The sequence below is a fragment of the Streptopelia decaocto genome (genome assembly GCF_964273445.1).
Source record: "Streptopelia decaocto genome assembly, chromosome: 6".
Taxonomy (NCBI): Eukaryota; Metazoa; Chordata; class Aves; order Columbiformes; family Columbidae; genus Streptopelia; species Streptopelia decaocto.
In genome coordinates, this window is record NC_138660.1 from 21,519,082 (window position 1) to 21,532,202 (window position 13,121).

The following is a 13,121-nucleotide window of genomic DNA, read 5'->3' on the forward strand; positions in this document are numbered from 1 at the left end:
TTAGTAGAAATCTCCCTTGTGATATGTCTGCATGCATCCCCTAACCCTGCTGCTGAGGGCTGGACTGAATATCTATTCTTCTGTTTTAATTTTTAATTGGAATAGAGATGAAAACACTTATTTATTTGGAGGGGAAAAGTGCAGAGAGCTACAGGATACTTGCTAGTGGGAGACAAAGGAAGGTGTAAGCTTGGAGAATCAGAAGGCTTGATCTTGCATCCTGGCCGGAGGGCTCTGACAAAAGACCTGGTGCGTGCTGCCAAGACGTTAGGAGAAGGTTTGAACTGTAAGTCATCCCAGCTGACCTGGTCTAACAAGAAGCAGTTTTTCCCTGCAACAGGTGTGAGTGACTGACATGCAAAGAGAGGAGAAAATGAGCTCTTCTTTCTGTTATTCTTCAATTGCATATCAAACTAGAGTCCCTCTGTTAGTGTGCTACTCCTCTCTCCTTTTACGAGGCGGTGCACTGTCAGATCAGATAGTCTGTTTGTATTACTTTGGAACGGAAAAGAATAAAGGCAGTTTCTAAAAAGAACCTGAAAAGACTTCACTGTTTTTTCATCAGAGCTGCTGGAAACCTTCCTTCCTGCTCCACTGCCCCCTCCCCAGTTCCACTCCTGAAATGCTCACCTCTTCTGCCTTTGTCAGGGAAGTGTCAGATTTGACACCTTTGCAGTAAGGTACAGAAATGCAAATGGAGAAATCCAGCAACACCTAATCAGAGGATGTAAACTTTCTGTGAACCTAATTTGTGGATTTAAAAAAGAAGCCTTATTTCTAAAATGCTACTGACACTTAAAAAGCTTGTATTAGGACTGCTTTGACCTGGCTTTCTTCTTTCAGCTAATACAGGGCTGAGAAGCGCACCAGGGAAAAGTCTGTCACCCTCTGCTGTGGTTCTTCCTAACCCCCCCAGCGCTGGGAGAACAGCTGGCTGGGCAGCCTGGCCCCCAGCTCACAGCCCCTCTGCCTGTTCCTCTGCAGGGGCAGGGATGGGATGGTGGTAGATGTGCAGGGAGCTGCGTGGGTCACCAGCCTGTGAGGGTAGCCCAGGTGTGGAAACTGCAGCTGCACCGGCAGCGATATGCACAGGCATGGGAAAGTGCGCAGGTAAATGGTACAGCCGGCTTCAGCTCTGATCCTCCACAGCAAATACAGGAAAAGTTAAGCAGCACATCTGTGATGCTATTTAGCAGAGATGCCTCTGCTGCTAACCCCCCTAAATCCAGTGCTGAACCAAAGCTGTCACTTCTATGTTGACTCTTGGCTGTGTTTCTGTCACTGAAGTGTCAGGATTTGCACTTGCTTTCACAGGACCATTACAGAGGAGTCCTAACCTGGGGGGTCTTCCATCTCATGGAAATGAAGCCAAGCTGAGCTGCCCCCAGTGTTCCTGGAGTAGCAGCAGAAGGGTCAGAGTGGCTGCACCAGCCCAGGATCAGCCCTGGATGTCACATACCCAAGGACAGGAGCTCAGGTAAGTGTCTGCAGCCCAAGGCTGCTGTGTGTGCTGTTGTGAGCCAGAGGCTGGGCTGTGACTGCTCTTGTAGTGTTAAGAAACAGATTGGGGCTCTACCTCCCTCGAGAGGGGTGTTTTCTAAGATGTTAAAAGCAAGGTGCTCTGTCTTAAGATGGTAACATACTGCAATGTGTAATGTGTGAACTGCTCCTGGTGATTACAGTGAAGTATTGCAATCTGGGCTAGTTAAGCAGGAGAGCACAGTTTCAAATGTTGTGATACCTGGGGAAAGTAGATTTATGAAAATGAACCTTTCCTTGTGCTGGGGCTAGAGCGGTGCAGGCTGAGTCTGAGAGGTCATGTTGTGTGGGGGGGTGTTACTTCTAGTGCAAGTGACTCAGGCCCCTCCTTCATTTACACTTCAAACTGCTAACCTCCCTCCCTAAAGCAGAAAGGTCACTACAGAAGCTCTCACCTCCCTCTGCTGAGCTGGTTTTGGCCCTTCTCCCCCAAGTTCAAAGGGAATTTAGCACAAAAGGGGATGAGAAGACCAAACAAATCTGATGGCTATCTTTGAATAAGAACACCCACCTCAGGTAAATTAAAGAAAATTACAAAGGAAAGGTCTTACCAGTTAGTTTCCATTTTTATTATTCCATAGGGTTGTTAACAAAAAGAAAGTTACATGTCTAGTCCCTTGGTAGTTAGGTTGCTTCCTTTCTTGCTTGCTCTATGTTTGGGAACTTCCATGTATTCAGCAACTTTACAATCCTTTTTGTTTTTCTCTTTACAATGAAAGCTCTCTGAAAGGTATTAGCATAAATAACCTGGCATCTCCCAAAACCAGGAACAGGGGAAGCATCAAGCTTCAGGTAGAAGGCCCTTAGAAACATTTAATTTTAAGGAATAATTTCCAAATCTGTTGCACTCTATTCAACTTAGCATTCAAGAACAAAAAAAAAACCCCACAAACCTCAAAACAACCAAAATGAAAAACCCCCAGTGAAACTGTGCCCCAGGACATGATTTGGCAAGCACTTCTGAAGTCAGGACTGTAGATACATGAGCAACAATGTAAATGGGAGATCAGGTAGAGGTTTGAGACTGGCATCCAGATAAACTAGCCCAGAAATCTGTGGCCTAGGATCAACCCAACACCAGAACAGCCTTGCTCATTGCAATAACTTAAGTGTCTTCTAGTACTAAACAAAAGAAACATTTGAATTCCAATACTTGGCTAACAATGCTTAGTACAAGAATTAAGTGCCTAATTACCAGCATTGTTTCCATAACATATACATTATTTTGTTAGTAGTTAACAGGGAACTGTATTACTGGTTAGAAGTGCTTCACACTCCACAATACATGCAATCGTGAATTCAGTATTTTTTATTAAAAGATAAAAAAAGCTTGACACCCTAATATACATAAAGTCACAAACTGCAATGTGCTAAAAGCAAAATGTGCATAAAGACGCTCATTTCTAAAAGGCACCCTGCCACCACTATCTTTTAAATGTTCATCTAATTCCAACAGCTTTCTAGTTTTCCTTCACTGAAGGTGAGACTCTAGACTGCTACCTAGTACAGATGCTAACCACACCAACCCCTTTCAGGGATCTTTGCTATCACTAGAACACTTAAAACTGTGCATGCAGACTTATTTGAGCTTATCATGGAGTAAACCGCCATGATTTAAAATGCACCAGGGCTTTTTCTTATGAGAAAAAGGTAGTGATATTTGGACCACTCATAAGGGCCAAGAGAAAGAGACAGGGTTATAAAATAACTGCTGTGTATCCATCAAAGAGCTTTGCTATTAAAAGCCAACTCCCCCCACCCCCCAAACCTCTCATAAAAACAACCCCTAAAGTTACAAAATGCCACACACACACACATACACACAGATGAAATGTTAACACGTTTCGCTATTAGCCTGTCAGGGTGTGACAGTGTCAGAGTGCCACTGATGCAGTTCTGCAGTGCCAGCCACACGCAGGCTGGTGTCCCCACGCTTCTTGGAGGGCTGCAGGGGACAGCAGGACGGCCGCTCTCCGCACTAGGTAGGTCTGCGTTGCCTCCTGTGCACTCCTCTATTACCAGGGTCTCCACATGGATTTGGGTAAGCTGGGTGAAGGCAGGCTGTGCGTCTGGGAAGCATCCAGTCCGTCAGTGGAGGTCTGGCCCGGCTCAGCCTCTACCTCATCTGAGTCGGAGCAGGTCTCTTCGCTGGGAGAGGGCGAGGGTGCCGAGGCGGGCAGAGCCAGGCCCAGGGAGGCCTCTGCTGCTGGGACCAGCGCCTCCCCGCCGGGCCAGGGCCCGAGGGCGGGATCTGCCAAAACGTCCGCGATCAAGTCCGGGAAGCCGCCCTCGTTGAGGGGCATGGACTCCAGCAGGTGGTTGAGCAGCTCGGCGGCCGTGGTGGCGTCGATGCCGGGGCAGCTGGAGACGAAGGTGTGCACCTCGTGCATGCACTGGATGTAGCCGGCGGCGAAGCGCTCGCTGGCTTCGCGGTGCAGCCGCCCGCCCCCTGCGCCGCGGAGACAGAGAGAGGAGCGGGGTGAGGCGGGGGCCGGGCCGGGCCCCGCCGCCGCCCCGCCGGCACTCACCGAGGGAGCGGCGCTCCAGCACGGCCTGCACACGCCGCACCGTCAGCTCCAGCACCTCCGCGTTCTCCAGCTTCGCCTGGAACTGACCCGGGGCGCCGCGGCCGTCAGCACGGCCCCGGGCCCCCGCCCCGGCCCGTCCCCGCCCCGCCGCCTCACCTCGCTGTCGGCCAGCAGCAGCCGCAGCTCCTGCAGGCTCTCGTTGATCCGCGCCCGGCGCTTCTTCTCCACCAGCGGCTTCCTCGTCTGCGGGGACAACGGCGCCGTCAGCCCCGCCGCCCGCCCGGCCCCGCCCGCAGCGGCGCCCCTGTCGCTCACCCTCCTGTCGGCGCGGGCCTCCGCGCAGCCCTCGTCCCCCCGCGGCGGGCGGCCCTTGCCGAGCCGGAAGGCGGGCGCCATGGCGGGTCCGCGTCCCCCGGCAGCGCCTCTCCCGGCCCGCGCCGCCCTACTTATCCCCTCTGATTTGCATGTCAATGCGCCCATTGGCCGTGCCGCACGGCAGCCGCCCGAGCGTTGGCCGAACGGGCCAATGGGAGGCGAGCGCTTTGTCTGCGCTGGGGCGGGGCGGGGGGTGTGCGCCGGCCCCGCCGGCATGGACGGTGCGGCGGTGCCGCTGCCGAGACCTGCCCTGCGCTCCCCGGCGCGGACTGGGCAGCAGCCGGCAGGGCGCGGGGTGCTGCAGGGTAACAGCTGCCGCTGTGACCTCAAAGCGCTGGCGTGCATCAGTCACCTCCTAAATAAACACCCCCAAAAAGCGCAACCCTCCCCGGTCTATGTGTTCAAAGCTTTAGAAAAGGCAAGCAGCGATTTATCAGCTGGAGAGCATGCTGGAGGCCATCGTTGCCCCTTGCTGCTGGCAGCATGTGTGGTTATGGCTGCAGGCAGGGACAGCCAGGCACGAGCAGCAATCTGGGCATGAAAGAGACAAATTCACCCCTGAGAGGGAAACAGCAGGGTCCAAGCCTGCACAGCTGCCCATGGGCACTGTGCGTTTGTGCTATCCCCATCAAAACGCATGGGCAGGCTTTTAAAGTTGGCTTTTAAAGTGACAGGACAGGATTTGGGTGCCTGCCCAGGACGACACCCTTGTTTCGGGCCGTGTAGCAGTACTGTGTTAGCACCGTGCCCATTCTCCAGCGGCTGGCCAAGATGGTGCCATGCAGCCCTTCCCCAGCCTGGGGGGCTGCTCACCAGCCCCGGAGGCCATGTGGAGCTGCACCCCGAATGCTCCGTGCTCCCTGCGTGCGTTGTAGCCCTCCGCCTCCCTTTGCTGAAAGAGCCGGGCAGGCCGGCTTTGTGCGGGTAACTTGATGCTGATGACAGTTGGCAGCTGCAGTTCCCCCAGCAGACTGAGGCAAATAAAAGCATTAGGGCTTGTCCTGGAGGAGAGCGACAGGTGTTCGCTCCCGCTCCTTTGTCTCCCTCCTTTTATTCTCCTCGCTAATGCATGTCATATTTTTACCGCCCGAGGAAACAGGAGACGCGTCTCCTGCTTGAATCAGCATCGCCGGCATGGAGACACACACTTGCCTCCCTGCTCATATCCAGCATAGCTCCCCTCCTGCTCTGTTATACCCCTGTTTGTTTTGCCATTAAGAACCATAGGGAAGACCCTCCGGTTTTGGTGGTACTGAGGTTTTCCTTGCTGAGACAGCCCACGTGAGCTGGTGTGCCCACAGCTGTGCAGAGCCCCAGGACCCCCTGCTCTACTACTTTTCATTGATTCCTGTGAGTAAGTTGGTGTCTAATCATTCCACATGGTCCAGCAGGTAATGGTATGTGCACTGAGAAGGGCCGGAGTAGCTCTTAGTCCCACTATTACTTAATGCAGCTTTTCATCCTCAAAGCACCGTAGCCACAGTATGCTAATCTGTGTCTGATAAAAGACCAAACTGGGATAGAGATGTTCTGCATGGTCTTCCCACAGTCGTTGCAGGGGAGCAAATCAGAGAAAAAGCTGGCACATGGGACATCCTGGAGACCCAAGATCAGACCACTCTTTTTTGTACTGCAATGGGTTGGAAATTTTAATTTCACAAAGGCGCTTCCGTTATGTTTCTTCCTTGTATTTTAAAGCAATGATGCTTGGATTTTGGCAAAGAGTTTGCTCTATAGGTGGCACATTTTGTCGCACCAAGTGGTACAAGAGTGGGATGTACCTGGCGCTGGCAATATGGAAACTGGCTCATTCATCTAGGAAAATGTGAAGGAGCTCCCGAATTCCGTTCAGCTGTGGTTCAGGTGAATCAGGACTCAGGTGATGAGACGCTGATGGCTGCTGAACAGCAGCAATGTCTCACAAGCTTAATGTCTGCATGATTTGGAGCAGTGAGGAGCCGCAGGCACAGGGTGAGGACTTCAGGACACACAAGAAGAGGAGACACCAGCAGTGGACTAGCAAAGCTTGGCCAAGAATGTTGAGAGAGAGTCAGCCATGGCTGGAACAGTTTCTGTTCTGACTTGGAGGGCACTGATGGCAAGGTATTAATATTTTATACATTGCTACCTCTTGCTCTGCAGCATATCTTTTTGTATTTTCTTTGAAAAGCTGCAGGTCAAATGAGTTGACAAATGCTGGAGCTGTTTGTGCTGAACGTTAAAAATGTATGTGCCATAAATACTGGAGCATTACTAGAGCTGCCGTTCTGGAGGAAGAAGCCACTGCGGGCTATCTGCTCTAGCCTGCAGGGATAATGTGACATTTTTGTGCCACTTTAAACAAGCTCCGTCACATCAGGTGAAACGATTCATGATAACCTCATGCATTTTAATGGACATGTCAACTGCAATCTAGTAAAAGAAAATGTTCCTTACATACCTTGTTTCATACCTCAGTGTTTGCCCATGCATGGTGGTTCCTGAAGGAGATTTTGGTAAACCCATCAGCTTAGCCGTGTCGTTCTTTCCAGGTGTCGGCTGACAGGGAGGTGGGTGGGTGCTGCTTTCTCCTGCATGGAGGGTGGGCATTTAAACTTTGCCAGAGCAGGGAGCTTTGTCCTGCTGAGGCTGGTGCTCCCACACGTGATATGTACTACAGTTTAGCCGAGGAGCAGCATGGTTTTAGCAGAGATAAGGGGATCAGTGTCTTCCTGCAGGTGTTTTCCTGCAAGTCCATGAGTAGAGCAGTATAATGCAGCATATAATAACAGGTTTTAATTCTTTTTGGATCATGCATGATCACTAATGCAGCTGCGGCGACAGTGGCACAGACATCTGTGGGAGACAATCCTGCAGCCTCAGCTACTTGCCATGTGTGTTGGTGGCTCAGGTAAGTGACAAATCCTCATGAGATGGGGGAGTCTGCCACATAATGCCTTGCACACTTCTGTTTGAGCTATCAGGTGCATTTGAAAGGTCTCCAGCTCCCAGAGAAGTAATGCAACTCTGAAAAGTTTTAAGGACTCTACAGGCAAAGTGCGCTGCTGTCTGTGGTTTTGGGCTTGAGTCAGTAGGTCACACAGGCTCTCCGTGGATAATAGAATCAGAGCACGGGATAAAGACATGATGAGCATGCACAAGGTCCATTGCAAATGCTTGAGTAGTTTCTTTCATAAATGGTACAACATCTGTTGTCATTGGAGACACAAGTTCCTGTCAAAGAGACGCGTCATCCTTATAAATATTAATGGTGCGTATAAATGGTGGTGGGTGTGAACTGTGGCGGATGTTCAGTTAACGGGTGACTTGCTCCTTACGCTTTAGTTTGCTGTCATCATGCTTATTTCTACACTAACAAATACAAACTGTTTAGGTGGCAGAGCAAGCAAAGACCTATTTTCCCCCTCCTTCTCTCCCTGAGGTCCCTTCACAAGTGTGTTGTGTACTGTAATTAGTCTCCTGCCTTGTCTCTGGTGAAAATTAGTCCCGCTCACAGAACCAAGGTAGAGGGGAACGTGCCTGGAGCTGGAAGAGCCGAGGGCTGTAGTGATAAATGAAGTGAATGAGGAAGGCTGCTTAGAGAAGTTTGCAGCATTCCCCACCAGTTTGATCCTAGTAGCCTTTAGTGCTATTGATATCTCTGCTGTCAAAAGCAAAAGTTTAAAAGGAAAATCAGGTTGAATATCACCTCTGAGATGCTTTTGGACATGAATCTGTTTGTTACTGCAAATTGTGTATGCTGCCTTGAGCACTGAGTTTCTGTTGCCCCTTTCAAAAACCATAAGGCTTTTCCTATCCTGTTTTATTTATCAGCAGGCTTGGCAGCTATGCTCGTGTTCATCAGCTGGGCCACAGGAGAACAGCTCCTGCCAGCCACAACGCTAATGAGCAGCATTCAAAAGGGTCTTATGTCCATTCACAGAAGAGCCCCAAGACTGCGTTTGCTGCCTGTGAAGGCTCGAGTTCTGCTTTGAGCTAGAGGATGGGCCCCGCTTTCTGCTGTTTCAAAGGTACTTGAGGTGATATTCAAGTGCAACACATGGTGGGGGCTGTGCTGAGTGAGTGGCGAGGACAGCAGAGCCTCTCCCCACGGGTAGAGTGCTGTGCACTGTGGGGCTTCCCCCAGCAAAACCCTGTGTACCACTTGTATTACCTTGTCCTTCTTTCCTCTCAGCATGTTGGGCTCCAGTAGGGATATGTCTACACTCACACATAATTGCAAACTGCTTCGTCTCGTACCATTTAGTCTGTGGTCCGCTGTTAGTGACTGGGGCAGGGTCCTGTGTCTTGTAAGGTTAGAGAGACTGTTGCTTGGTCACATTGTGTTTGTGGAAGTTATTTCAGGGAGGGAAGAATAACTATCTGAAGCAAGGACAGACGTTTTTACAGTGGGATTATAGAAAAGATAATCTGCCTGTAGTGTTCCAGGGAGCAGTTTTGTGATGTTTCCAGGGAAGCCTCTTGAATTTGATTTCTCTAATGTTTTTGGTATTTGAAAGTTATCCTCGTTATGGGGCTGACTTCATCATAGGCTTTATCCTGTCTTTGTAGCAGTGATGCATATGTCACTGGTCCTCCTCAGCAAGATAGTTTTACTAGTTCCTAAATGACTTACAGGCATTCTCATTACAGTACATTTTCTTCAGAGAGGCTGCTGAATCCCTTGAACACAATCCTGGCTAAGGCTGAAAGCTTTTTTAAGTGCGTGCCCTTCAGAGCATATTTCTTCTGACATGCAGTGCGTGGCCGGGGTAACTCCCCGTCTGTACCTCTGGCAATGACACTCCAAGTTTGTTGACAGGACACAGGTTTTATTTTTATCAGATTAACATGTACATAATCAGGCTCTGCACTTTGCTCCTGTGTGTTTTGTGAAATGCTTTAGAAAATGCCTGCTTTCATAGCCTCTCATGGGTTCGCATTCACATTGCAAGTTACGTATCTGTAGGTGGGGGAAAAACCCTGTGCTCTCGGGGGGTGTTTGTGAGAGCCTTTTTAGCAATGACATATTTTGTGGTCAGTTTTGGTAAACACTCATCTTTTCTAAATCAAAATAAGAAGTATTTTGCAGGCAGAGACCAATCCCTGTTACTTCAGAGTCCTGGCCCCCATTTTGGTAGCTCATGTTGTGTATAAACACTGAGTTTGACCCTATTGCAAGAGATTCCTCAGACTGCACAGATGTGTTTTCTGGAGGTATCTGTGGACAACCTGGGACATGACCAGAATAATGGATATTTGTAGATCTTGTCTTATCCATGCCATGCTCCTACTCTGGGCTGGTCATTTGTCAAAGGAGATGATACTTTATAGCCCAGATTCTTTATAATAGTACAAAAAAGGACCCTTCTGAGTTCCTGCTCTATTGTGTCCTACGGAGGAGGATGTCTTGTAACTACTCAAGTTTAGAGCGGATTTCAGCCTTGCTGTCCTACCCAGCTCATTCACTTGGCATACTGCTCAGCTGATTTATGTTGGTGGTTGAGTCCCTTAGTCCACTGGAGAAGCTTCTTACATCTGTTTTGGTGAGGAGCCATCATTTAAAGCAGTGCTGGAAGGCACCAATGTGAGGTAGCGTGAAGGGAGATTAGCAAGCGTATTTGAAAGAGGTGATGAGTGCTGTCATTCCTTCCTCCGCATTATATGTCTGCCCTTGTCTCTGGAGAAGCCAAGCCAACTTTAAGAGGACCATAATGGTTTTGAATACTTGGTCTGAGAAACAGCTCTGAAACTTCAGCTCAGAGAAACATAACCTCTAGGAGATGTTTCTTCACAGCTTTCTGCTCCAGGCAATGCACAGCTGAACCTCCTCAGCTACAGGGCAAGGGGCTGCTGCTGGCTGGAAACCCACTGCCTCTAGTTCAACTGGGAGACCAACAGGGAGCTGGCAAGTCAGTCCCAGTAAATGTTTGGGCTACTTGTGGGTGTCAGAAACAGGGTGGCAACAAAAACCTTAAGAAACATTGACAGGGCCAGTGAGTGTTACCTACCTGGCTCTCCCGTTCCCAAAGGCTCAATGGGTTCCCAAGGATCATGAATGTGATGTAGGATTGCAACATGCAGAGGAGAACTTAACTCCTCTGTTTGGACAGTCATTTTTCTTCTTTTTTTTTTTTTTTTTTTTTTTTCTGGTGCGACGTAGGTATTTGCAGGAGAATGCAAAGTCTTCCTGCTGTTCTCTGCGTGATTCTGATCATGTGGAGCTGCTCAATACTTCCACTCACCTCTCAGCAGCCGTGTGGTAGTGATGGAAGGGACCTTTGGAGGGTCGAAGTGAAGGTGCTGTGTCTCTGAAATCAGTGGAAAATGATTGCTGTTCCTGTGCTTATGGTTGTGTCAACAGAGCATCGTAGGCAGCTCATGTGACTAGAAACAAATCACATAAGCAAAACGGCTCAGGGAAGAGTGATGGAATCACAGGAAGCCAGGAACACGCAGGCTTATATTTATGCTATGCAGACTTAAAAGAGGAAAAATAATGCTAGTTCATATGATATTATTTTTTCTGGAGAGTTAAAAATGCTCCATTCTGTTTTGGGGATTGATTTGTTTTCTTAAGCTCTGGAGAAATTGCAGCACTGTCCTCTGCAGCCTGCCATGTTTTATGGAGCATGTTAGAAAGGGGTTCATTTACTTGATGAATTCAGGGCCCAGTTTAATTGGACTCTGAAATGCTAGTTTGGGGGGAAGCCATTTTATTGGCTTCTGGGTATTACTTGAAGTTCTCCAAACTCCAGTAAAAAATTCTTAGTACAGTCATAGCTTCTGTGTCCTTGCAATTAATTGACAAAGCAAAAGCCAAGTATGCACACAGGCACAAACAGGGGCTTGTGAACAAAGTGGCAGGACTAGATCCACAAGAAGTTAGTGCATGTTGCTGTGTCAAACAAAAATCCCAATGATATACAGCCTAAAACTGTAATTAGAGGGCAGCTCTGAAAATCAATGTACAAACTGAAAATGCAGGCATCTTTGGGACGCTGTCTCAGTCACTCTTATTGGTTTCTTTGCTCCCACCCCTCTCAGAGGTGGGGTATGTGGTCTGCCGGGGATGCACGGGAGCAGGGGTGACTTGTCCCCGGAGCTCCTGAGCTGTCTGGATCACAGCAAGCTCATTTGACAACTGTACTGTCTAAATCATCCGTGGATAAAAGTAGGGCAATAAAAGGTGGGAGAACAGGCAATTGATGAGATACTTGTCCCTGATCAAGTGTTTGGTGAGTAACAAGGAATTCAAAGAGCAAGATGCTGGGGAGCAAGAGTTCTGGGGTTGCAGCTGGTGACTTCTTATGCACATTCAAGTCACAAGAGTCATGTGCTGGCGAAGGTGCAAAAGGTGGCCCTTGCTCCAGGTAGTGTATAAAATGCCCTTGGCTTATAGAGGTATATAGCACAGACTTTGTCAGAGATGTGGTTTCAGGGCATAGCAGGGGAATCACTAAACCTTGGCTTTAGAGAAACCTCCAGCTCCTGCTCTGCTGACCATCTACTCTGACACCTCCCTTAGCTTTGGTCCTTGAGGCTTTTTGGCACAGCTTCGCTAGACTTCAGGATCTGAGAAGAAATCAACTTGTCAGTCCTGCACCTCTGTGCTGTGAGCCTGGTATCAAACCACTCACCTGCAAGACGTAAGCTCCAGCAGTTGGCCAACACCAAACCCACAGTTGCCCAGTCTTGAGCAGAGCCCACTTCCCATCTCCAGCACCCATAATTAGAGACAAGCCCAGAAGGAGAAACAAGGCTGATTCCTTGAAGAGCTCATTGGAGAATCAGGAAGGACAGAGCAGATGGCTTTGGTGAAGGCTCTGAGGCAGGCTTAGGCTGGGTGGAGTCAACCCTCAGGCTTGACCCTAGATGTCAATGTAAACACATTCTCTGGGGACTTTCATTATGGAAAGCATGGGCAAAACTGCAAGTCCCTGCCTGTCAGTGCTTGAAATTCAAACAGCCCAGCTGGGGCAGGTGGGGCTGAGCTGCCTCCTGCAGCTCCCTGGGAAAATCCTTGGCCTCACCTCCACAGGGACGGAGAACTCGATCAGCCCTGGGCATGGCAGGGACCTGCAGCACGGTGGTTGGAGTGCGAGGCTGCTGCAGAGCAAGGGCACCAGCAACCACAAGATGAGGGCCCTGCTGTTTGAGCGGGATGTGTGCTTGCCATGCCACCTGCCAGCCCTGCCTCTGGTGAAGAGCAATGAGCCCAGGAGGGCAGGGGGTGACATGTAGTAGTGGCAGATGGCTGTTCAAGGTGTTTCCATCTGGTGCTGTGGTTACTGCCTCTGTTCTGGGCATGGCATGTGTTTTGGCATCCTAAACTCCTTCTTTTTCATGTTTCTTCCTCCTATCTCTCCTGGACAACTTGACACCCTCTGGAGCTGAGTCAGGCGGATGTGTGGAGGTTCTAGTCGTGCTCTTACTCTACTTTTCCTCAGTCAGTTTGTTCCTTAGGTATTCTGCCAAAAGCATGTGATGTTTTTCAGTAGGACTCTTCTAGAAATAAATGTAACCAAATGGCTGCCAGAAGAAGCTGCCACAAGTTCCTGTTGGCTGTCAGGTGGGTTGTGTTTAGCAGGTACTGCGAGTGCCAGAGCGTGTGGTTTCCTTCAGAGTCTCCCCACAGCAGTGCTGACACAGTCATCTCCAAAAACCCTTCCTGTTTTCTAGGATTTTCTCTTCTAGGGA

The 13,121-nt window shown here is 49.5% G+C and overlaps 1 protein-coding gene across 1 annotated transcript; it reads right to left on the minus strand.

Annotated features, from left to right (window-relative positions):
• Window positions 1–2,086: 2,086 nt before the first annotated feature.
• On the minus strand, window positions 2,087–4,520 carry LOC309441285 (transcription cofactor HES-6-like). Its single transcript, XM_082055919.1, is given in 5 exon segments — window positions 2,087–4,000; window positions 4,003–4,044; window positions 4,047–4,149; window positions 4,224–4,310; window positions 4,383–4,520. Coding segments are annotated over 5 exon segments (759 nt in total). The 5' UTR covers window positions 4,464–4,520; the 3' UTR covers window positions 2,087–3,554.
• Between the last annotated feature and the right edge of the window lie 8,601 nt (window positions 4,521–13,121).